This window comes from Oncorhynchus kisutch, linkage group LG18, assembly GCF_002021735.2.
Source record: "Oncorhynchus kisutch isolate 150728-3 linkage group LG18, Okis_V2, whole genome shotgun sequence".
Classification (NCBI taxonomy): domain Eukaryota; kingdom Metazoa; phylum Chordata; class Actinopteri; order Salmoniformes; family Salmonidae; genus Oncorhynchus; species Oncorhynchus kisutch.
Window position 1 is genome coordinate 45423685 of NC_034191.2, and position 25201 is coordinate 45448885.

General features: G+C 41.8%; 1 protein-coding gene across 1 annotated transcript; it reads left to right on the plus strand.

Moving 5' to 3' along the window:
* Positions 1-6085: 6085 nt before the first annotated feature.
* Positions 6086-7918, plus strand: LOC109909302 (uncharacterized). The gene is made up of 3 exons (XM_020508384.2): positions 6086-6290; positions 6458-6557; positions 6809-7918. The coding sequence occupies exons 1-3, from the start codon at positions 6242-6244 to the stop codon at positions 7623-7625; spliced, it is 966 nt and encodes a 321-aa protein (XP_020363973.1). The 5' UTR covers positions 6086-6241; the 3' UTR covers positions 7626-7918.
* Positions 7919-25201: the final 17283 nt, after the last annotated feature.

The window sequence follows — 25201 nt, forward strand, 5'->3', positions numbered from 1 at the left end:
AAATGCTTAGACTCAATCTCCAATAATTGGAAGTCCTTCAGAGTACCTACAGTCATTTCCCTTTTGAACTTGAACTGCTGAGTGGAAGGCTCCTGACTGACATGGATGGGTGACTGACACGGATGGAAATTAGACTCTGGCTATGTTGATTGTACCCATGAATCAAGTGGATACAGCATATTGTGTTAACTGTTCGTGCATGAAACCTGTGTGCCTGGTATTACGAAAGACTGATAGGACATTGATACACGATACTAAACATAAATAAATCTGTCCTGGCCAGGTAGGGGCTACTGTGCCCAGGTTCCACAGGGCAGGCTGGAGGGCAGAGCAGACCGCGGGGCAGTAGTTGTTGGTTGGGCAGCTGAGACAGCTGTCTATGGATCTAGCACCAACCGTCGGCCCAAACGTACCCTTCAGACATTGCACTGGTGTGGGACTTCCCACTGGACAATAGCATCCTGATTGAATAAATAGAGTTTTACCACATGAGATGGTAGTGGTAGTGTACCACCAAGGGTATTAATATATTGTCACAAGGTGGCATAGTCAGGTTTTGTCTCTCATGCCACACACAGTTAAAACACAATAGCCTAACAATGAGATCATAATTATTCTCAATATCCAGGTCTATCTAAGCATGCAGAGACACACAGACAGCCTACCTTGTTCACATGGCCTTTCCATCTCCTTGGACTTCTCCGTTCTGTTGTGGTCATAGACAGTGTGCTCCTTCACACAGACATACAGGTCACCAAAGCAGCAGGGTGGGCCACATGCAGACCCCTGGCCCTGACTTCCTTAGCATCATCCCAGTCCTGGACAGTCCTGCTACGGCTGTCCCAGACTCAGTGAGAGTCAGTGGGGTACAGGAGACCAGCACTTTCCCTGGCCTACTGAATCATTGATGGGGCCTGAGAGGTAAGGTAACATGGGGGACTGGTGGGTTGAAAGCGGTAACCCAATATATCCAGTTCAGATTACAGGCTTTCTTCATATCAATCCTACCATGGTACTGATATTGGACTGATAGGTATTTAGCTCTCGTCACATCATCATCAACTTCGCTTTACGGTTCACTGCAATTCTCCCCAAATTCTAGGAATGTGCTATTTATTTGCATTGGATGTTCAGAATTAGCGGACTGTTCTTAAGCCGGTTTCTGTTTGCCGTTTTGCCAGGTCAAAGAGTGGCCGTGAGAAATGAGTACTATGTTTCGCTGCTTATCCAGTTGCGTCAAACTTTGTGCTGTATACTGAAATGCTGCCAGCTTGTTTTCAAAATCCAAGGTTAATCTTCACCCTTGCTTCCTCATCAAATTAAGCGATAACGGGCATGTCCATGCCTTTATCCAGTGGAACACATACGCATACACATATGCATGCACCAAATCCATACCACTTACCAAATTAATATCAATGAAAACCAGTAGCATTTTCAATATAGGCTAACCGCCTAGAAACCACAAATACAGAATGGAAGTGTATTATGCAAGTGTGTGTGCGCGTTTGTGTCTGTGTGTGTTTGTATACACTAGGAATGTGCATGGTTATGTGCGTGTGTGTATGTGCGCTTGAGTGTGCAAACGCTTGAGTGTGAATGCACTTGTGCGTGTGCCTGGGATGTGTAATAACCTGCAGTATGTTCAGAAGTCAACCGCCTGCACAAGCAGAAGCAGGTGGCCTTAATCTAGAACTGGATGTCTCCCTTGTCTCTTAATTTGATGCTTCCTCATCAAATTAAGAGATAACAGTACTCTCCTGGCCTTTATCTAGTGGTGCACATACCCATACACTAAATTAATGTCACCAACCAAATCAGCATCAATGAAAACAAGGCGCAATATGAACATAGGCTAACTGCCTAGAAACCACAAATATAGAACTAAAGTGTACAATGCTTTAGATGAACATGTCAAAAGTGATGGCAATTTCCTTTTTTTGAATGACAAGAAATTTGCTTTAAAAACTCAAATAAATCTTCTCAACCTCATAGCAAAATGTGAACAATAGCATTAGATTAAAACTGCCCATTTTTTCTATCTGCTCCATGTCAATGTGAGTAGAATTGCACGAAATGAGCTTTAAAACAGTTAAATGTTTTCATTTCCCCATGGCAAAATGTGTAGAATTGTAGGAAGTTAGCTGTTTCCTTCCTTGCTCAGACCTTGGTACGCCACTGTTATCCACTTTCGAGGACGTTCCCTGTAATATATTCTTCCACTTTTTTTGGCTACCTGGAATAGCCTACATAATTCACCACAGAAGCTCTGTCAATGACAACTAGTTAGTTACCTAAGAGAGTTGCAGTGACCTTTCACACACACACAAGCGGGATGAGATGAGTGAAGGATGTGTCCTGGCTGCAGTCAATGGTTAAACCGTCTGTGTTGGCATGACGACTGCAGATCAATGACATTATGGCTGTTTATACTAATTCACATATAAATATGACTCATATAGAGATATTGGAACAGATGAGCTCATATGAGGTGAGAGTAATATCGATGGGTGGGCTGTTAACCAACAAAACCGATACATGCGCATAATATATATACATAATATATACTACCATTGTTTTCAGAGGAGGTCTTTAACAGAGGCCTACTTTCCATGTCTGTGTACTCTTCGTTTTAAGCACAGTAGGCATAGTCTCTGCCCCAGACTGAGGGGATTCAGAAGGAACTTGAGTTTTTCCAGGCTCACCCAGTTGTTGACTCATGACAGGGACTGGTGGGAAGCAACCATTGAGCTTTATCCTAGTTGGCTTCAGTGTTCTATATCTGATAGTGCCATTAATTGCCTGTCACATGTTGCCATCCCTTGTTTTTCCCCCAATTGGAAACCAGCCCTTTTTGTGTATATTTTATATTTATTTAGAGTTTCCAGTGACCTTTATCATAATTTGTGTGCTTTACTCTATGTTACATGATTTTCAATAGTGTGCTGTGCCTCTCCCTCCTTTTGTGTTTTCTGATTTATTTATTGCAGATTCCTCCCCCTTGGCTGGTCTACTTGGAGAGTGAGTTGGCCCAGGTCTGCCACACCTGGGCATGATTGAAATAACGTTCCAGGTCGGAGACTATCCTGCAAAAAGGATTTTACAGACATGCTGGGAACATGAGCGAGGAGAGAACACAAGCTTTGGGTGGGGTAATAACCAGGTGAGGGAGAAGGGAGTTTAGCCCTAAGGTAGTTATTCCTGTGAACCCACTATGGCTACTTCCACCTCCAGTTGTTGATCTAGACGTGTTGGAGAGACTCGGGGAAAGATAGGGAGGGGGTTGATCCATCTAATCTGTTTAATAGATGTCTGTATAATAGATGTCTGTATATCAGGATTCTGTGCCCATATTCACAAATGGTTCAAAACACCCAAGGAGAGGACATACTGGGTCAGCATTTGTAGTGCAGGAATGTGGGGTGGGAGTCAGGAAACGTATTACAGATCACCTGGCTGTTTACACAGTGGAGCTGATGTCCGTACTGTTGGCCTTGCAGTGGGTGGAGGAAATCAAGCCAGACAGAATAGTTATTTGCTCTGACTTATGTGCAGTGTTGATGAGTCTGAAGTTCTTTCGCTCACGTAGCAGACAAGACTTGCCCATATGGGGGTGGAGGGGAACGAGTCAGCTGATGTACTGGCTAAACAGGCCCTTAGTAGTGGGGAATTGGATGTTGAAGTTTCAATGAGCAAGGCAGAGGCAAAAGGTCTGATATGGACAGTTGTGGTGCAGAGATGGCAGGAGCTGTGGAACAGAGCCACTAAGGGCAGGCATTTATTCCAAGTACAGAGGAAAATCGGGGAGGGGAAGAGAGGATACTATTTTTACAAGATTAAGGGTGGGATGCAGCTGGTTGAATAACACATTGAATGTGATAGGAAAGCATCCAACAGGAAAGTGTGATTATTGCCAGGAAACAGCGACAGTGGAACACTGTACTGATACAGTGTGGACAGTACGAGAGGGAAAGAAAGGTTGAGATCCAGTATGAGGGAGAAGGAGACACAGAAAATGTGTTTAAAGAGCTTATTAAGTAGACCATCATTGGAAACAGTCTCAAATATTTTTTAAGAGAAAGTGGGCTGGCAGGTAGAATTTAGTTTCTCACTGTCTCTGGCCCACACTCTAGTACATACACGATAAACACCACCAAAGAAGAGTTTGGGGACTGCAGCTGGATGGCGAACACATCAAAGCCGGATACTGCTGGAACAGGATTCGGCACCTCTCCATTTTATGGACCGTTTGGTTCCGGAACCCATTTGCCAGGATCCAGTACACATTTTCTTCACTGTTTGCAATGTAACAATTCTAATCAAAGCAGAGTTAATTAAAGTTGCCTTCTCTGTAGTTCTCATGCCCCATAAAAAATGTAATGTGAAATGTGGCTTATATTCTAAGAATGGATTCATGTTGGGTCGGCCCGTGCAACATTGCAACATTGTAGCCTATAAAAAACGCGTTGCCACTAATTTCCAGCATTGCACTTCATCTCGCAGCCTAAAAAAGCCTAGCTGTGGATAGTGTGCAGCCCAATCACATGGCACGCCTACAGTTGGGAACACGTGACAAATGTGTCAGTGAAAAGAGTATACTAATCTATCTGTAGGCTACCAAATATGTTGTCAACTTCCAAATAGGCCTCCTGAGAAAACAGCATTGTTTTACACAAAGTAAAACGAGAGAGATAGTCTTTAGGCAGCGCACATCTGCCATCGATGGCGAGCGAGCATTGGGTGAGTCAGTGAAACTGGAAAGCTGTTTTAGGACTATAATTTCCTCATGTTGTACAATGTGTCTCCACACAAGTAGGCCCAGGCTATTGATGGATTCAAGACAAGGTTGTTTTTATTGATCTCAGATTCTGTTTGTCAGTGTCAAAGTAGCCTGTCATTTTGATCATTTGTGAGGTATTAAAAACGATTCTGCTAAGGTCTCCAATAATCTAAAACGATGTAGAATTGCATGAAATTCATTCATAAAAGGCCACATTTTTCCCAGATCCCAGGCTTCAATTTCGGGTTCTCCTATATGTGTGCAACTTTTCCAAGTGGCTCTACTCTACTGCTCTATGCCAGCACACAAAAGCAATGATGATGCAATGCTTTATTATAAAGGTTATCTTTCTTTCATGCGTTCTCAGGTACCTCATAGCCCCCCATCTTGGCTCACATTTTGTTCCCGCACCTCCCAATTTACAAATGAAGCACTGGCCGAACTGCTGCTGCTTCCACGACCACGACCACCAGTAGTCACCACGTCACATCCAGCCTGCAGCCAGAGGGGGACCTGAGTCGACAACGCTCTATTCTGCAGATAAGGGACGGGCAACCCCATAACATGTGAGTGTGGTCAAATACTTCTGTTCAGAACGGCTCCTGCTCATGCATGTCTTCCTCTCCCCCTCTATCGCCAGTGTGGAACAGACCATAGGCTCGGTGCCACAGACGCCTGATGATAACCGGCGAAGAGGAACAACTGGCAACCAACAACCGATGGACAAATGCTGGACGAGTGACCGACGGTGGTGGCGGGGGCTATCTTGAGGACCTCCAGCAGCGTGGACTGTGTTTTGGGACTGTGTGTGTGAATGGTGTGAACCCCGCTGATGCTTTTTAAATAACGTTTAAAAAAACTTGACATACTGTATTTTGAGCCATGTAGTGTATCTAAGCGGATGAATTTAATAGTGCATTTAAATTATAATTCAACGTGGTGGTTTTTTAGGAACACGTGTCCCCATGGTAGTTGCAATGAATCAACTTTGCATGTCCTCTTTTATTGACCTGCAAACTCTTCCTGATATTGACCCTGTCGCCCCACATGACTCATTTTAAGACCACAACGCTTTTACAATCTTGCCCCTTAATACAGGATGACATCATTTGAAATTCTTGAAACCGATGTCGCAAGGAATGTTGGAGCTTGTGCAGTCTGTGACAGGGAGAGTTACTGTGCGTTGTGTTGGGTGCTATTCCTTATCAACATGACCCTCCACGTGTTGTGTGTTGACACAGGCAGAGTTAAGGGCAGCCAATGAAAAGAAGGACCCATCCCTTTATAAGCACTGTCTTGATGAAGAGTCATTCTGCCAATCCTAGTATACAGGTAAGGACAGGCCACTCTAGCACTTATTGATCTACAGCTACTTCTATTGTTGTTTGGTCTATTTAGTCTGAAGATTCATGTGAAAAATCAAAAAATTCATTTTCCCATTTTTCTTCAGTGAAAAAAAACATGCATCTCAAAGTAGTGATCTTCGCCTTGTCATTTTTGACAACCACAGGTTTGTGCTTTCTTCCCTTTCCATTTCTTTAAAAACATCATTGCATCTGCTATCGAATAGTGTTTGTCATAATATAGAGCAGATGTAATGGTGTTTTAAAGAGAATAATAGAATTTAAAAGGAGTTAATGTATCAATGGTGTTAACTTCTCCTATCTTCTACTGTAGCATACCCACTCCACCGTACCAGCAGAGAAACATCCCAGGCACTACGGGACATGATGACAAATCAGGCTCATGAGAAGACAGACCTCAACAAGGATGTCAAGTATGTACACATACATAAACAATTGAATCATGAATCAGAAATGCATGTATACAGGTGAGCCTTCTAACAATCCTACACATCCTTATTACAGCCGTATAACAGTCCCATAACAGACTTATAACAGCCTTATAACAGTCATATAATGGTATTATAGCAGTATTTTAACAGCCCTGTCCCAGTCCTGCAACAACCCCTTAACAGCCTCATAACAGCCTTATAACAGTGTTTTAACTGATCCTGTATGTGAACAGCGGGCTGTGGAAGAGCCATGTGGAGAACAGCAACCTGTATTTCCAGGACAGCGCCAGCCCCATGGTGAGCGAAATCCGGCACAAGCTTACCCTGGAGTCTGAGAGGCTGCGCGCCCGCCTTCGCCAGGAGCTCACTAAGCTGAGGGAGATGCTTGCCCCGTACCCTGCCCACCCCCAGTCCAGCGAGTCCACCCTGGCCAGCATGAGAGATCGCCTAGGCCCCCTGATCAAGCAGCTCCAGAGTGCCTTGGACGGCAACAGCCAGGAGCTGTGTAGCCACCTCAGGCTCTACTTTCAGGGATTGGAGGCAGCGGAACGCCAGGCGGTGGCCGGACCCATCCTATACCTGGAGGCTGTGCAGTGGATCAGCCAGACCTTGGACGACAGCAGTGCCGAAATGACCTTCCTCATCCAGGACTTCAAAACCAAGACGTCCAGCATGATCAGGGAGCTCAATGGTACCATTCAGGGGGACTTCTGCCAGGAGGTGAATGTCCGGCTGGGACAGGAGGTGCAGGCGTTGAGTCTGGAGGTCCAGGGCAGGGTGGGGGTGCTGAAAGCAAAGCTGGCCCATCTCCTGCTGGCTCCACAGCCCCTCAAGGCAGTGGTGTCCACCAGTATGGAGCAGTTCTGCCAGAGTGTCGCCTTACAGGACCAGTTGTTCCATGCCCGAATTGAGAAGCACCTTCTGGGGCAGGAGTCACAGGCTCAGAGCCCCAGCGAGCCGCTCTCTCTACAACCTCTGGGCTTATTGGAGGAGGACTTCTCTGCGAAACTAAGTGCTCTCCTCCAGGATATTCTTCACAATGTCCAGTAAAAGCAGAACAGAACTTTCCACATAGCAGAATGAGAGAGAGAGAGAGAGAGAGAGAGAGAGAGAGAGAGAGAGAGAGAGAGAGAGAGAACATTGTGTCCCATTATAGGGAACATTTAAACTATATAATTGTTTCTGCTCCTCGTGCTTATATATATCAACTCCTCTACCATTGTATATAGAGTACAGTAAGTAATCCATGTATATTTATGATTTCATTGTTGTGTTTATTTCATGTGGATGATTGTTGTAAAGACATTTTATGTCAACTGTAAATAAAGCTTGTGTGAAGTTTACACTGTGTAAATAGTATGTATTGTTACGGCTAGTTCATAAGCAGTACTTTTACTATATTCTCATAAAAACAGACATCATTACAGATACAATTGAATTCATATTTAACAGAATGTAGTCTTTTTCAGATAATATACAGTACAGAGCAGCAGTAGCAGGTCTGAAATTGGAGCATGATTGACACGAAAACCAGCCATCTTAGGTTAGAATTCAGCTGTATTGAGTACAGTATATCAAAATAAAATCCCCAAAACCTATTTCATTTCAGAACATTGTGGAAGACTCAGTGCATATATCTATGGAGTCATAGGAAACGCTATTAATTGTAGTCAGATAAATGTCATGGGTAATATATCAGTTCCCACAAAGAAGTATTGATGCTGCCTCATGTTATCTTGTACAGTATTGCTCAAGTGTTTTAACATACACTACATGGCCAAAAGTATTTGTGGACACCCCTTCAAATGAGTGTATTCAGCTATTTCAGCCACACCCATTACTGACAGGAGTATAAAATCGAGCACACAGCCATGCAATCTCCATAGACACACATTGGTAGTTGAATGGCCAGTACTGAAAAGCTCAGTGACTTTCTACATTGCACTGTCATAGGATGCCATCTTTCCATCAAGTCAGTTCATCAAATTTCTGCCCTGCTAGAGCGGTCAACTGTAAGTGCTGTTATTATGAAATGGAAAAGTCTAGGAACAACAACGGCTCAGCCGTGAAGTGTTAGGTCACACAAGCTCACAGAATGGTACCACGGAGTGCTGAAGCGCGTAAGGGTGTAAAAATCACCTGTCCTCTGTTACTACACTCACTACCGAGTTCCAAACTGCCTATGGAAACAACTTCAGCACAAGAACTGTTCATAGAGAGCTTCATGAAATCGGTCTCCGTGGCCGAACCGCCGTATTTTGAAGGGAAATCGTAATGCTACAGCATAAAATTACATTCTAGAAAATTCTGTGCTTCCAAATTTGTGGCAACAGTTTGAGGATGGCCCTTTCCTGTTTCAGCATGAGTGCCCACGTGCACAAAGCGAGGTCCATACAGAAAAGGTTTGTTGAGATCGGTGTGGAAGAAATTGATTGGCCTGCACAAAGCCCTGACCTCAACCCCATCGAACACCTTTGGGATGAATTGGAACACCGACTGTGAGACAGGCCTAATCACACAACATCAGTGCCTGACCTCACTAATGCTCTTGTGGCTGAATGGTCCCCGCAGCAATGTTCCAACATCTACTGGAAAGCCTTCCCAGAAGAAAGTGCCAGAGTGGAGGCTACACCTTGACGAGGTCGCTGTGGTCCTATTAGCCAACTTACAATCAATCAATCAATCAATCAATCGATAAACAAATAGACGAACTACGAGCATGTATATCCTACCAACGGGACATTAAAAACTGTAATAGCTTATGTTTTCCAGAGTCATGACTGAACGACGACATGATTAGCATACAGCTGGCAGGTTTGAAGATTTTTTGGCATGATAGAACAGCAGCCTCTGGTAAGACAAGTGGAAGAGGCCTATGCATATTTGAAAACAACAGCTGGTGCACGAAATTTAAGGAAGTCTCAAGGTTTTGCTCACCTGAGGTAGAGTATCTCATGATAAGCTGTAGACCATACTATTTACCTAGAGAGTTTACATCTATATTTTTTGTAGCTGTCTATACACCACCGCAGACCGATGCTGGCACTAAGACCGCACTCAATGAGCTGTATATGGCCATAGGCAAACAGGAAAACGCTCATCCAGAGGCGGAGCTCCTAGTGGCCGGGGACTTTAATGCAGAGGAACTCAAATCAGTTTTACCTCATTTCTATCAGCATTTTAAATGTGCAACCAGAGGGAAAAAAAACTCTAGACCACCTTTACTCCACACACAGAGATGCATACAAAGCTCTCCCTTACCCTCCATTTGGCAAATCAGACAATAATTGTATCCTCCTGATTCCTGCTTACAAGCAAAAACTAAAGCGGGAAGCACCAGTGACTCGGTCAATAAGAAAGTGGTCAGATGAAGCAGATGCTAAGCTACAGGACTGTTTTGCTAGCACAGACTGGAATGTGTTCCAGGATTCTTCCGAGGGTATTGAGGAGTACACCACATCAGTCACAGACTTCATCAATAACTGCTTCGATCACGTTGTCCCCACAGTGACTGTACGTACATACCACAACCAGAAGCCATGGATTTCAGGCAACATCCTCACTGAGCTAAAGGGTAGAGCTGCTGCTTTCTAGGAGCGAGACTCTAACCCGTAAGTTTATAAGAAATCCCGCTATGCCCTCTGACGAACCATCAAACAGGCAAAGTGTCAATACAAGACAAAGATTGAAGCGTACTACACCGGCTCCAATGCTCATCGGATGTGGCAGCGCTTGCAAACTATTACAGACTACAAAGGGAAGCACTGCCACGAGCTGCCCAGTGACACAAACCTACCAGACGAGATAAATTACATCTATGCTCACTTCGAGGCAAGTAAAACTGAAACATGCATGAGAGCACCAGCTGTTCTGGACGACTGTGTGATCACGCTCTCCATAGCCGATGTGTGTAAGACCTTTAAACAGGTCAACATTCACAAGGCCGCAGGGCCAGATGGATTACAAGGACGTGTACTCCGAGCATGCGCTGACCAACTGGCAAGCGTCTTTAACTGACATTTTCAACCAACTGAGTCTGTAATACCAACATGTTTCAAGCTGACCACCATAGTCCCTGTGCCCAAGAACACAAAGAAAACCTGCCTAAATGACTACCGACCCGTAGCACTCAAATCTGTAGCCATGAAGTGCTTTGAAAGACTGGTCATGGCTCACATCAACACCATTATCCCTGAAACCCTAGACAAACTCCAATTTGCATACCCCCGCAACAGATCCACGGATGATGCTATCACTATTGCACTCAACACTGCCCAGTCCCACCTGGACAAAAGGAACACCTATGTGAGAATGCTACTCGTTGACTACAGCTCAGCGTTCAGCACCATAGTGCCCTCAAAGCTCATCACTAAGCTAAGTTATCTGGGACTACACACCTCCCTCTGCAACTGGATCCTGGACTTCCTGACGGGCCACCCCCAGGTGGTAAGGGTAGGGAACAACAAATCCTACACGCTGATCCTCAACACAGGGGCCCCACAGGGGTGGGTGCTCAGTCCCCTCCTGTACTTCCTGTTCACTCATGACTGCATGGCCAGGCAGGACCCCAACACCATCATCAAGTTTGCAGATGACACAATGGTGGTAGGCCTGATCACCGACAACGATGAGACAGCCCATAGGGAGGAGGTCAGTGACCTGGTCGTGTGGTGCCATGTCAACATCCTCTCCCTCAACATGATCAAGACATAGGAGATGATTGTGGACTACAGGAAAAGGAGGACCGAGCACACCCCCATTCTCATCGACGGGGCTGTAGTGGTAAAGGTTGAGTTGGTGTCCACATCACCAACAAACTATCATGGTCCAACAACACTAAGACAGTCGTGAAAAGTGCACGACAAAGACTATTCAGGAGACTGAAAAGATTTGTCATGGGTCCTCAAATCCTCAAAAGGATCTACAGCTGCACCATCGAGAGCATCACTGGTTGCATCACTGCCTGGTATGGCAACTGCTCGGCCTCCGACCACAAGGCATTACAGAGGGTAGTGCATACAGCCCACTACATCACTGGGGCCAAACTTCCTGCAATCCAGGACCTCTATTTCAGGCAGTGTCAGAGGAAGATCCTAAACATTGTCAATGACTCCAGCCACCCTAGTCATAGACTGTTCTCTCTGCTACTGCACGGCAAGCGGTGCCGGAGAGCCAAGTCGAGATCCAAAAATCCTGAATCAAAGCGCTACCCAGACCACTCTTTTACTCTGTTTATAATCTATGCATAGTCACTTTCACTCAACCCACATGTACATATTACCTCAATTACCTGAACTAACCGGTGTCCCCACACATTGACGCTGTACCGGTACCCCCTGTATATAGTCTTGCTTGTTATCTTACTGCTTCTGTTTAATTATTTGTAACTTTTATTTTCTAATTTCATTTTTTTTTTTTACTTATCGATTTTTTACTTGACACTTAAAAATATAAGTTTTATTCTTGCTAACTACTGTGGCGAGAGAGGATGAGAGATATACTAAGAGGACATTCACAGAACAGAGATAACCACAGTCAGTATCCATGATCAAAGTGCAGAGGAGATGATAATGCAGAGATGGTTGGGAGATTTGTTATCCCACGTAGGAAATGCACATTTAAATGTACCCACTAAAGAAAATCTGTAACATTTCTAAAATGATACACATGAGATATTTCATATTTCTTGGAAACAAATAAGGGATATCTTGAAAATGATTGAGCGTTGTTGCTTTACAGGGACAGATTATACACTGCATTCATGTCTGTTTCAAATATCATGTTAGATTCATTCAATGAAGCATCATGATTTCTTTTTACATTATAATGAACCCACTTGAATGCAATATTCTTCAGTGATTTGTTAAAAGGTGATTTGGAAAAAATGTATTACAAATATAAACAGTTGAAGTTGGGAGTTTACATACACTTAGGTTGGAGTCATTTAAACTCGTTTTTCAACCACCCCACAAATGTCTTGTTAACAAACTATAGTTTGGGCAAGTTGGTTAGGACATCTACTTTGTGCATGTCATTAGAATTTTTTTCAACAATTGTTTACAGACAGATTATTTCACTTATAATTCACAATTACAGTGGGTCAGAAGTGTACATAGTTGACTGTGCCTTTAAACAGCTTGGAAAGTATGTCATGGCTTTAGAAGCTATAGGCTAATTTACATAATTTGACTCAATTGAAGGTGTACCTGTGAATGTATTTCAAGGCCTACCTTCAAACTAAGTGCCTCTTTGCATAACATCATGGGAAAAACAAAAGAAATGAGCCAAGACCTCAGAAAAGAATTGTAGACCTCCACAAGTCTTGTTCATCCTTGGGAGCAATTTCCAAACGCCTGAAGGTACCATGTCCATCTATACAACAATAGTATGCAAGTATATAAACACCATGGGACCACGCAGCCGTCATACCGCTCAGGATGGAGACGCGTTCTGTCTCCTAGAGATGAACGTACTTTGGTGCGAAAAGTGCAAATCAATCCCAGAACAACAGCAAAGGACCTTGTGAAGATGCTGGAGGAAACAGGTACAAAAGTATCTATATCCACAGTAAAACGAGTCCTATATCGACATAACCTGAAAGGCCTCACAGCAAGAAAGAAGCCACTGCTCCAAAACTGCCATACAAAAGCCAGACTACGGTTTGCAATTGCACAGGGGGACAAAGATCTTACTTTTTGGAGAAATGTCCTCTGGTCTGATGAAACAAAAATAGAACTGTTTGGCCATAATGACCATTCTTATGTTTGGAGGAAAAAGGGGGAGGCATGCAAGCCCAAGAACACCATCCCAACCGTGAAGCGCGGGGTTGGCAGCATTATGTTGTGGGGGTGCTTTGCTGCAGGAGGGACTGGTGCCCTTCACAAAATAGATGGCTTCATGAGGTAGGAAAATGATGTGGTTATATTGAAGCAACATCTCAAGACATCAGTTGCAAATTGGTCTTCCAAATGGACGATGACCCCAAGCATATTTCCAAAGTTGTGGCAAAATGGCTTCAGGACAACAAAGTGGAGTGGCCATCACAAAGCCCTGACCTCAATCCTATAGAAAATTTGTGTCCAGAACTGAAAGAGCAAGGAGGCCTACAAACCTGACTCAGTTACACCAGCTCTGTCAGGAGGAATGGACCAAAATTCACTCAACTTATTGTGGGAAGCTTGATGAAGGCTACCCGAAATGTTTGACCCAAGTTAAACAATTTAAAGGCAATGCTACCAAATTCTAATTGAGTGTATGTACATTTCTGACCCACTGGGAATGTGATGAAAGAAATCAAATCTGAAAGAAATCATTCTCTCTACTATTATTCTGACATTTCACATTCTTAAAATAGAGTGGTGATCCTAACTGACCTAAGACAGGGAATTAAAGGTGTATGTAAACCTTTTTAATCTGTTTTTTTGTTGATAGGTTGAGATAATGTGTAGAATATCCGATAATATAAATTCTGAGCCTCCGATACAACAAATCTATACTGAATACTATAGAATGATTCTCTATTGAGCATGGGTTTTAGCCCAGAACTTGGCTTAACCTTTGTCTAGGATACAGGCCCTTAGAGCTTCACAGGTTTGGCATCCTTGGGGTTCATTTTGCGTTTCTTATCAAACTTCCACCTAAAAGTGAGATTTTAAATATCCAATAGAGACAAAGCTGTCTTTGCTATGTCCTATGTAGAAGAGTGGATTCATGTCTTGGGAATGAAACACTATGAATTTTGGAAATCTGATAACCCACGCCACAAGGTAAGAAACACACAAAACCAAAAATAGGCCTCTATTCCAGTATAGAGGCTCCTTGCAAGTAGCCTTCACTGTAGGCTACAACTGCTACTGGTCAAGGCCTATTGTTCAGTGTGAAATATAGAATGAAAAAGACCAGATATGTTTTTGCCAAAATCTGCTTGGTGAGAGAAGAGATTTGAAATACTATACGGATGCGTCACTCGGTGATAGTCCCTTCCCTTTTTGTCTCTGCCCAAGATCTCTCCAATGACAACAGTTTAGTGTTCAATAGGGGATGCAATGAGCATTATATTATCAGATTCCAATAATGCTAATGGCTGCAGGATTCACTCAATGGGAGAGTTCCAGATTACGCCATGCCAAACTAAGACAGCATAGTTTGAAACTAAGCTGTTTACTATTATTTAAGTCAATAGATAATCAAGGTTTATTGATTCTGAAAATGAATGAAAGGGCAGTACTCTACATCTGGAAATACCACAGTGATCAAATGCATGTTGCTTGCCTCACATGTTTTTCTGCTGTTGTTTTTTAACGTTTATTTTATCAGGGAGTCATACTGAGACCAAGGTCTATTTTACAGATGAGTCCTGAATGACAGAAATCACAGAAAATGCACACATCAAAATATAAATACAAAACGCAAGCAGAAAGAATTGACGGTCATGAATTGCACTAGAGGCACTAGAACATGGCATTTAAGAACATTTTGAAGATTGTTCCACAAATAAGGTGCCAGAAAACTAAAAGCTGATTTACCCTAACTCGGTAGAGACCAAAGGAATTTCCAGAGTTAGCCATCCCTGTGTGACCGGGTGTGGTAAAAGGGCTTTATAAATGAAAACAAAGCAATGTATCAATTTACGTGACATCAAAGAGGGCCAAACAACATTCTGGTAGAGAGTACAAAGACTGTAGCTCGTAAAAAAGACCATTGCTCTTTGATAGGGCGGCAGGGTAGCCTAGTGGTTAGGGCGTTGGATTAGTAACCATAAAGGTTGCAAGATCAAACCCTGAGCTGACAAGGTACACATCTGTAATTCTGCTCCTAGGCTGTCATTGAAAATAAGAATTTGTTCTTAACTGACTTGCCTAGTTAAATAAATAAACTGCATCTCACAGCTTTAATTAAGTGGTAGCTGTGTTCATATAGATGATGTCGCCATAATCTAGGACCGATAGGAGTGTTGACTGAATAATCTGTTTTCTACTATTTAGCGAGGGACAGGACCTATTGATATAGAATAAGTCCATTTTAATTCTCAGCTTCTTAAATAACTCATCAATATGTTTTTTACCAGACTACTTTTTATGCGCTCTAGAGAACAACATACAGTGCCTTCAGAATGTAGTTACATCTTGATAAGTTACAGCCTTATTCTTTGATTAAATAGTTTATTTTCCTCATAAATCTACACACAATTAGATTGACAATGCAAAACAGGATTTTAGACCTTTTTGCTCATTTATTTAAAAATAAACAGCTGAAATATCACATTTACAAAAGGATTAAGACCGTTTACTCTGTACTTTGCTGAAGCACATTTGGATGTGATTGCAGCCTCGACTCTTCTTGGCTATGACGCTACAAGCTTGGCACACCTATATCTGGTGAGTTTCTCCAATTATTCTCTGCAGATCCTCTCAAACTCTATCAGGTTGGATGGGGAGCTTTGCTGCATAGGTATTTTCAGGTCTCTCCAGAGATGTTCGATCGGGTTAAAGTCAGGCTCGATCGGGTTACCATCCAGAAGGCGAGGTCCGTAAAGGTGCATCAAAGCTGAGACTGGGAGACTGAAAAACAGCTTCTATCTTAAGACCATCAGACTGTTAAACAGCCATCACTAACACAGAGAGGCTGCTTCCTACATACAGACTCGAAATCATTGGCCACTTTAATAAATGGATCACTAGTCACTTTAATAATTCCACTTTAATAATGTTTACATATTTTGCATTACTCATCTCATATGTACAGTATATACTGTATTTTATACCACCTATTGGATCTTGCCTATGCCACTCGGTCATCGCTCATCCATATATTTATATGAACATTTTCTTATTCCATCCCTTTTGATTTGTGTGTATTAGGTAGTTGTTGTGGAATTGTTTGATGACTTGTTAGATATTACTGCTCTGTCGGAACTAGAAGCACAAGCATTTCACTAAACTCACATTAACATCTGCTAACCATGTGTATGACCAATAACATTTTATTTTATTTTCTTTGAGTCAGTTTTCCTTGCTTTGGCCTAGACCTGATTTCTCCTCTGAATTAGCTCAGATAATTATGCAGAAAACAAAGTGTTCAATCTATCTTTGACTCTAAATTGTTTAAAAGGGGCATGTTTATCGGCCAGATTAATAAATATGGAGGATACATTTTGGAAAGCCAATTCAGGGTCAGGGATAAATGAGACAGTGGCTAAATCAGAGGAGAGCAGGTCATGTAAAAACCCCTTGATCAGAAAACTTTTTTAAATGCATCTTCTTAATTAAACAAGGATTAGTATTTAGCTGTTTCTCTGTAATACATACTATGGGACAATGATCACTGAAATCACATGCAAATACTCTACTAAACAAATATTTATGTGGGTTATTTATGTGGGCTATCAATCAATGAAGAGTTAACAGGGTTTTTCACCTTTAGACATGTGGGTTTTTAGATAATTTGAGTCAGATAAAAATCAATGCATATATTCTTAAATTGATATGAGGCCGGAGATAGCCAATCCAGAATCAAATTCCCTAAAATGACCAACTCTGAGGACAGAAAAGGTGTTAAACACTCAGATATAGCACCAATAGCATCCACCATGGCAGCAGGGGGGTGGTAAATCCCAGCAACAAATAAATGTGTATTCTGGTTTATGGACACAACCAGGATCTCAAACGTCTTGGGAACAAAAATATTTAAAGATTGGCATGTCATGAAATATGATTTTACATATATGGCCACTCCTCCCCTTTCTGTAATCTGTCACATCTAAATACATTTGAATCACTTACTTTGTCTTTGTCAGAGACAGAACCATTTAACCATGTTTCTGAGATGTCAGGACATGATTCCTGTACCCAAATGTCAATAATGTCATTATTTTCACATTTAAGTGCATTAGCCTAAGCCCTCTACAAGATTTAAAGTCAAAGGGGGTATTAAGTTAATTCTCAAAAGAGCTAAGAGGCATAGGGTCATCTGCAGTTACAGTACCAGTCAAAAGTTTGGACACACCTACTCATACAATGATTTTTCATTATTTTGACTATTTTCTACATTACAGAAATGAAATAACACATATGGGATCCTGTAGTAACCAAAAAAGTGTTAAACAAATCTAAATATATTTTAGATTCTTCAAAGTAGCCACCCTTTGCCTTGATGTCAGCTTTGCACACTCTTGGCATTCTCTCAACCAGCTTCACCTGGAATGATTTTCCAACAGTCTATAAGAAGTTACCATATATGTTGAGCACTTGTTGGCTACTTTTCCTTCGCTCTGCGGTCCAACTCATCCCAAACGGGTTGAGTTCAGATCATCTGATGCAGCACTCCATCACTCTCCTTCTTGGTCAAATAGCCCTTAACACAGACTGGAGGTGTGTTGGGTAATTGTCCTGATGAAAAACAAATGATAGTCGCAAATCAGAGGGGATGGCGCATCGCTGCAGAATGCTGTGGTAGCCATGCTGTTTAAGTGGGCCTTGAATTCTAAATTTTATTTATTTATTTGACTAGGCAAGTGAGTTAAGAACAAATTCTTATTTTCAATGATGGCCTAGGAACAGTGGGTTAACTGCCTGTTCAGGGGCAGAACGACAGATTTGTACCTTGTCAGCTCGGGGGTTTGAACTTGGAACCTTCCAGTTGCTAATCCAACGCTCTAACCACTAGGCTACCCTGCCACTGACTAGCAAAGCACCCCCACACCATCACACCTCCTCCTCCATGCTTCATGGTGGGAATCACACATGCAGAGATTATCCGTTCACCTACTTAGCGTCTCACAAAGACACGGCGGTTGGAACTGAAAATCGCAAATTTGGACTGATCAGACCAAAGGACAGATTTCTCGTGTTTCTTGGTCCAAGCAAGTCTCTTCTTCTTTTTGGTGTCCTTTAGTAGTGGTTTCTTTGCAGTAATTCTACCATGAAGGCCTGATTCACACAGTCTCCTCTGAATAGTTGATGTTGAGATGTGTCTGTTACTTGAACTCTGTGATGCATTTATTTGGGCTGCAATTTCTGAGGCAGGTAACTCTAATGAACTCGGGGTCTTCCTTTCCTGTGGCGGCCCTCATGAGAGCCAGTTTTAAAATAGCGCTTGATTATTTTTGCGACTGCACCTCAAGAAACTTTCAAAGTTCTTGACATTTTCCAGATTGACTGACCTTCATGTCTTAAAGTAATGATGGACTGTCCTTTCTCTTTGGTTATTTGAGCTTTTCTTGCCATAATATGGACCATAATTCTTGCCATATGGTCTTTTACCAAATAGGGCTATCTTCTGTATTCCACTGATACCTTTTTCACAACACAACTGATTGGCTCAAACGCATTAAGAAGGAAAGAAATTCCACAAATCAAATTTTAACAAGACACACCTGTTAGTTGAAGCATTCCAGGTGACTACCTCATGAAGCTGGTTGAGAGAATGCCAAGAGTGTGCTAAGCTGTCATCAAGGCAAAGGGTGGCTACTTTGAAGAATCTCCCTCAAGTAGCTGGATGCAGAGGCGTGAACTGGAAGAGCAGTGTTGGCAGAGCTCAGTCCACCCAGTTGAAGCTCCCGCCAAAGGAGTGGAGCTGCTGCATGGGACAAGAGTCACTGCCACTGCTCAATTCTGGGTGAGCACAGGAGGTCTTGGTTTGGCTCCTGTTGCAGGGTTGGGGATGCCATGGGGGACAGGAGTGTCCCAGGCCTTGGGATGGAAGTAGGTAGGGTAACCAAAACCAGCCTGGGAGGTAGGCTGTGGGGGGAATTAAGGATGGTGGTGTGGAGGGCAGTGTGGTTGACGAAGCTCCAAACTCTCAGCATATTGTAGGCTGAAAATGTGAATGTTACATGGTGTGGACTGCATCATCTGGTGCACTTCCCTCAACGGTGTTTTGGCAGACTCTTTGTTAGCTAAACAATTAAGCATATCTATTTTGTTATATTATTTCTGGTTTGAGAGGGGGACACAAAGGATTTTAGAACAATTAACTCATATGTAAGATGAATGGGTTAATAATAGCTGTTAAATGTGGAATTGTTCTCCATTCAGTCTTTCTAATAAAGGTTTTCATTCATTCAGTCACCAATGCAGGAACCCTCAAATTTCACAAAGTTAAATCCTGCATGAACTGTGAACTTCACCACTGAAAATGAGCCATAAAACAACATGACAAGTGTAATAACGTCAAGACATGTCAGCCAGGATTATGCCGTAGTGACAACATATTCCAACACAGTAATCGCCATTGTGCTTTTTACCGTATTCATTCTCAGGACTCAACAATGGTGGCAGAAATTCGATCACAGTCATAGCAATAACCAAGGGCAATTAGATTTGATTTGGGAAAGAAGAGATGGTGGGAATGGGTAAGAGAATGACACTGTACACTTTGGAAGGGTATAGTGGATAGATCAAGGAGTCATAATACTACCTGTGTGTCTCCGTGGACAGCTCCTGCATCACACAACTAGCTTATCTCTCCTTTCTCATCATGTCAGCTTGCAAGGTGGACATATTGTAGAATACCACAGTATGAGTCATAATACCAATAAAACCTAGAGGTCAAACAGGGAAATCGTTCCAATAGTTTTTCCACCATTCATTTTTCCCATGTGTGATTTTAGAATCACTTACAATATGTAGGTATACTCGGGCGTGACGTTTTCATAACCGTATATGCTAATTAGCTGCAAATGTGGCCATCATAAACAATTACAAATGCCATGATGATCTGGACGAGACTGCCGAATCGAGGCAAAGGTAAGAATCTAATGTTAGATAAATGTAGTAATGAATAAATTGACTACAGATAGACTACTATCTGTCTTGTGCACATTTTATCTGGTATAAAAGGTATCCGCTAGAGATGCAGAAGCTTGCAGGGATTTGTAGTTTTACATGATGTGTACTTTCACGTTAATTAGCATTTTCAAATCTGAGAGTAAATAGAACTGAATATATTGATAAAAGTCACCTTGTCCGAGAGAGATTAACATGGTTATCAAAACATCACACCAGGGTAAACCTAGACAAAACATAGCCCTTATTTTAAGTGTTTCTAAAATCCCCTATGGGAAAAATGAATGGTGGAAAAACGATTAGAACCATTTCCCTGTTTGACCATTTCCCTGTTCTATGGCCATACAAGGGCCATTGTCTAGTTATGGCTTCATGTTGTGTCCTTGAGATGGCTCTTGTGTGTTAGAAATGTTGGAGTAGAACTAGTATGAAAGTAGAAATAATGTGATTATTGGTCACTGCCATTGCTTGGATAAGACAATGCAATGACGGTAAGTTAAAAAAGATTGTTGTGAGAGAAGTAGTCTTATGCTGTCATCTGCTGGCCAAGTTTGGGTAGTTATCAATGATTGTGGACCAAGGTATACAAAACATTAGGACCACCTGCTCTTTCCATGACATAGACTTGACCAGGTGAATCCATTTGAAAGCTATGATCCCTTATTCATGTTAAATCCATTTCAATCACTGTCGATGAAGGGGATGAGACAGGTTAAATGAGGATTTTTAAGCCTTGAGACAATTGACATTTGGATTGTGTATGTGTGCCATTCAGATGGTGAATGGACAAGATAAAAGACTGAAGTGCCTTTGAGCGGGGTATGTCAGTAGGTGTCAGGTGCAAAAGCTGCAACGCAGCTGGGTTTTTCATACTCAACAGTTTCCCTTGTGTATCAAGAATGGTCCACCACCCGAAGGACATCCACCCAACTTGACACCCAACTGTGGGAAGCATTGGAGTCAACATGGGCCAGCATCCCTGTGGAATGGTTTTGACACCTTGTAGAGTCCATGCCCCAATGAATTGAGGTTGGTCTGTGTGCAAACGGGGTGCAACTCAATATTAGGAAGGTGTTCCTAATGTTTTGTGCACTCAGTGGATGTTCCTCTTATTATTTGGAAATACCCAAAAATTCAAATCTGATCATAAAAAATAAACAAAATGCCTGTTCCAAATCATAGACTTTTATTACCTTTCAGTAAGACCCTATTTAGTATTTTAAACTGGGTCTTTCAAGCCTTGAATGCTGATTGGCTGACAGCCGTGGTATATCAGACTGTATACCAGAGGTATGACAAAACAAGTATTTTTACTGCTCTAATTATATTGGTAACCAGTTTATAATAGCAATAAGGCACCTCTGGGGTTTGTGGTATATGACCAATATACCAAGGCTAAGGACTGTGTCCAGGAATTCCGTGATGCGTCGTGCCTAAGAACAGCCCTTAGCCGTGGTATATTGGTCATATACCACACCCCACCATGTCTTATTGCTTAATTATATAACATACTATATAACATACTGATGGCTTGAAATCAAAAGGGCCTAGTCCATTCCTGATTTACAGCAGATGGGGAGCCCCTCACAGAGAGACAGTGCATGACATTGCATGACTTGAGTAACACTACCCTGGTCTCACTCAGGTTACGACCCTCTCATGGGGCCAAGACTTGTGTCACTAATAAAGGGACATGATAGAGCGTTACATTCCAGGAAGAAGAGTAGTGAACCTCTGGCCCAGAGCCAGCCAGACAGCACAAAAGTGCCTCACATAAAATGCCTGTGTTGTGGAACACAGCCCAGCTTGTCTGAGCTCTTCATTTGCTCCCAGAAAACATGTGTTGCAGGGTTACCATCTGCTGATGACTGATAGAAGAGAGGCCAATGAGTCTCGGTCTTGTGGCTGATTTACTTGTGGCTGACTACTACTGTGTGTGCTGGGCCAAATAGGCTAGTCTTTTCTGTTTACATGCTGTCTGCTTCCTGGAACAATCTTGTATCATTTTTTTTTGCTAATTTATATGTAGATGAAAATATATATATATATATATATTTATTTATTTTGAATTTATTTTGCATAAATTGAGTCTAGGTCATTCAATAATCTTACATGGAAATATATCTGAAAATCAATTGTATTTCTTTTGTAAATTAAAAATAAATAGGTTTTTCCAGGACACCGACAATGCTGTTTATGGTATGAGAAAGCATGTTCTACCTCTTCGTTCATAGAAGATTGTTGTCGTTCTTTCCTGATTCTGCTTGGGCATGATCGCTCTTTGACAATATTGCATAAAATTAAGTTCCGACTACTTTATGTGTAACTGATATTATTAGTTGAGAGATGAGGGTTCTATTTGCTGCATGTCATGTGTATAATACTGTTATTGATTACTCTGTTTTAAGCGTTAAGCCTCTACATTTTTCTTCATATTCTTCATTATTCATTATTCATAATTTCGTCAAATCATTTCTACAATCCTTTTGACCATAAAAAACGTGAAATATACTTATTTACATTTTTCTAGAGAGTAGGGGAAATGAGTGGAAGTGCCTGAAAAACAAACGAGAAGGAACTGGGACAGGAAATATAGTGTTGAAATAACAGCTGTTCCCTTTCCTCCTTTCTGGCTTCCTGTTAGGGGCCAATGCTTTGCACACTCCTCTGAGCCCATGAACTCACCGTGATCAACTCTCCTCAATAGCAATTAAATCGGAGCCTTTTTTCACCGATCCTAGATCAGCACTCCTACTCTAAGACACTTTATGGACGCAGGCCCTGGACTTTTCCGTTTCTGATAGTGGAAGTCAAAACACGAACTGAAAACGGTTCACTATAGGGGTAATTTGGGTTTCCAGTTTTAACATACCTGGCAACCCATTGCTGTTTGTTGCCAAGTTAGGTCACCCTTTCCCATGTAGCCTAGGCCACAGCATACAACCAAATGTGTTATTATGGTAGAGTCTGAGGTGACTGATGTTGGCTCTCTGATGTTGGCTCTCTGAGCATCAGCACTCAATTATATCTCAGATCTGCTCTGGCATAAAACAGGCTTTTTTACTGACTGACCATGTGTAAATTATGTGGATACAGATTTCAGGGCCGTTGTTATCTGGTTATATTGGCCATCACATAGTAACCTCACAACAACAAAAAATGCTCACCACCTTCTTGCATTGTCTGGAGTTTGCTGCCTAGAACACTTGAACATTTGCCAAAGTCTCGCCAAAGTTTTCCATGGCTCTGCAACCACTAGAGCAAACGGTAAAGTGAGCAAAAAATATAGTAGCTACAGTACAATGGATCTTTGCAGGGCAGTCCACAAAGAAAAGTGACTGCAAAGTCCTTGCTAAATACGCACCCGCCACCCGGCTCTAGAATTTCATAATTTCCTCATGTGGATGAACACAATCCTGAGATTACAGTTTTTAACAATCACTTTGGCACTAATTTCAGAACCTTGTGGTCATTTTTCAAAAATCTAGACACAAAACTCAAAACGGTCATCACTTGTAACACAGGCTGTCCAATGTTCAAAACATTGCATTGTGCATTCATATCTTTAAAGAAACCTTGCACTTGCTGAATCATTGGTTCAAATAACTTATTTATCATGAAATACCATAGGAACATTCATTTAGATCACCCACACACAAGATACCGATAGTTTCACTGTGTAGTTGTTCGTACAATCATTAAATATTGTAGTACAAAATATGTGATACATGTTTCATTATGCTACTACACGTAAATACATCACTGTAAAAGGACTATCTAGTACCCAGTACTAGATAGGTGTACGTAATAAAGTGGCTGGTGAGGGTACAGTAATGTCAAATCTGAAAACATGGTCTGGAAAAGTGGTACATGGGACCATAGAAACAGTGTTTGATAAAGAATGATGATGAAATATTACATCCATAGATAATGTAGTCCAATTGGTTCATGTTCCACGGTAACTGGTGTCAATGGATCTCGTTATCCTGAAACTTTCATGATCTAAACATGGAATATTGTTCGTCAGTTTCCATAAAACTATGCATTAAGAGTAATGCAAGTTACTTATCATTTTGATCAGTTGTATCAATTGATAGTTAGATCATTGTAATGAAATGAATAGACAGTCATCTCAGATGTAATGTGTGAATTGTATTTGATGTTAAGTTGTGTCATTTTGAACAGGTGATTTTAGTTCAATGAACAAATTATCTTAACTTTATGTGTATTGTATCCAAGCAATTGAAAAATGTGCATTTTGATCATTGGTTGTGAGTTTTGTGTCAAGGGTTTTGAAAAATGACATCAAGGTTCTGAAATTAGTGCCAAAGTGATTGTAAAAAAACTGTAATGCTTCACATTTTTTAATTACACATTTTTCTATCACCCCGGTTGTCAGATCTTTCCTCTAGCACACAGTAGATCTAGGCTATAATAGCAGGAACATTTGCATATGAATGATTGATATTCAATTAAAGTAGTGTGTGTGTGTGTGTGTGTGTGTGTGTGTGTGTGTGTGTGTGTGTGTGTGTGTGTGTGTGTGTGTGTGTGTGTGTGTGTGTGTGTGTGTGTGTGTGTGTGTGTGTGTGTGTGTGTGCGCGTGTGCGCGTGTGTATGAATGTGAAATAGAAAATATTTACTATACACTTGTTCAATCCTATGTATGTTTCTCTCACTCAGTATAACATACCATACAAAGACATCCATTCATTCTAGTCTCTCTCCCATTCTTATCAAATATATGTGACTTTGATTATTGTGTGGGTACAGCATGGAGTAGCCTAATGTTATTATGCCTTTATATGAACGCAAAAAAACATAGCAAGATATGAGAAGCGTTGC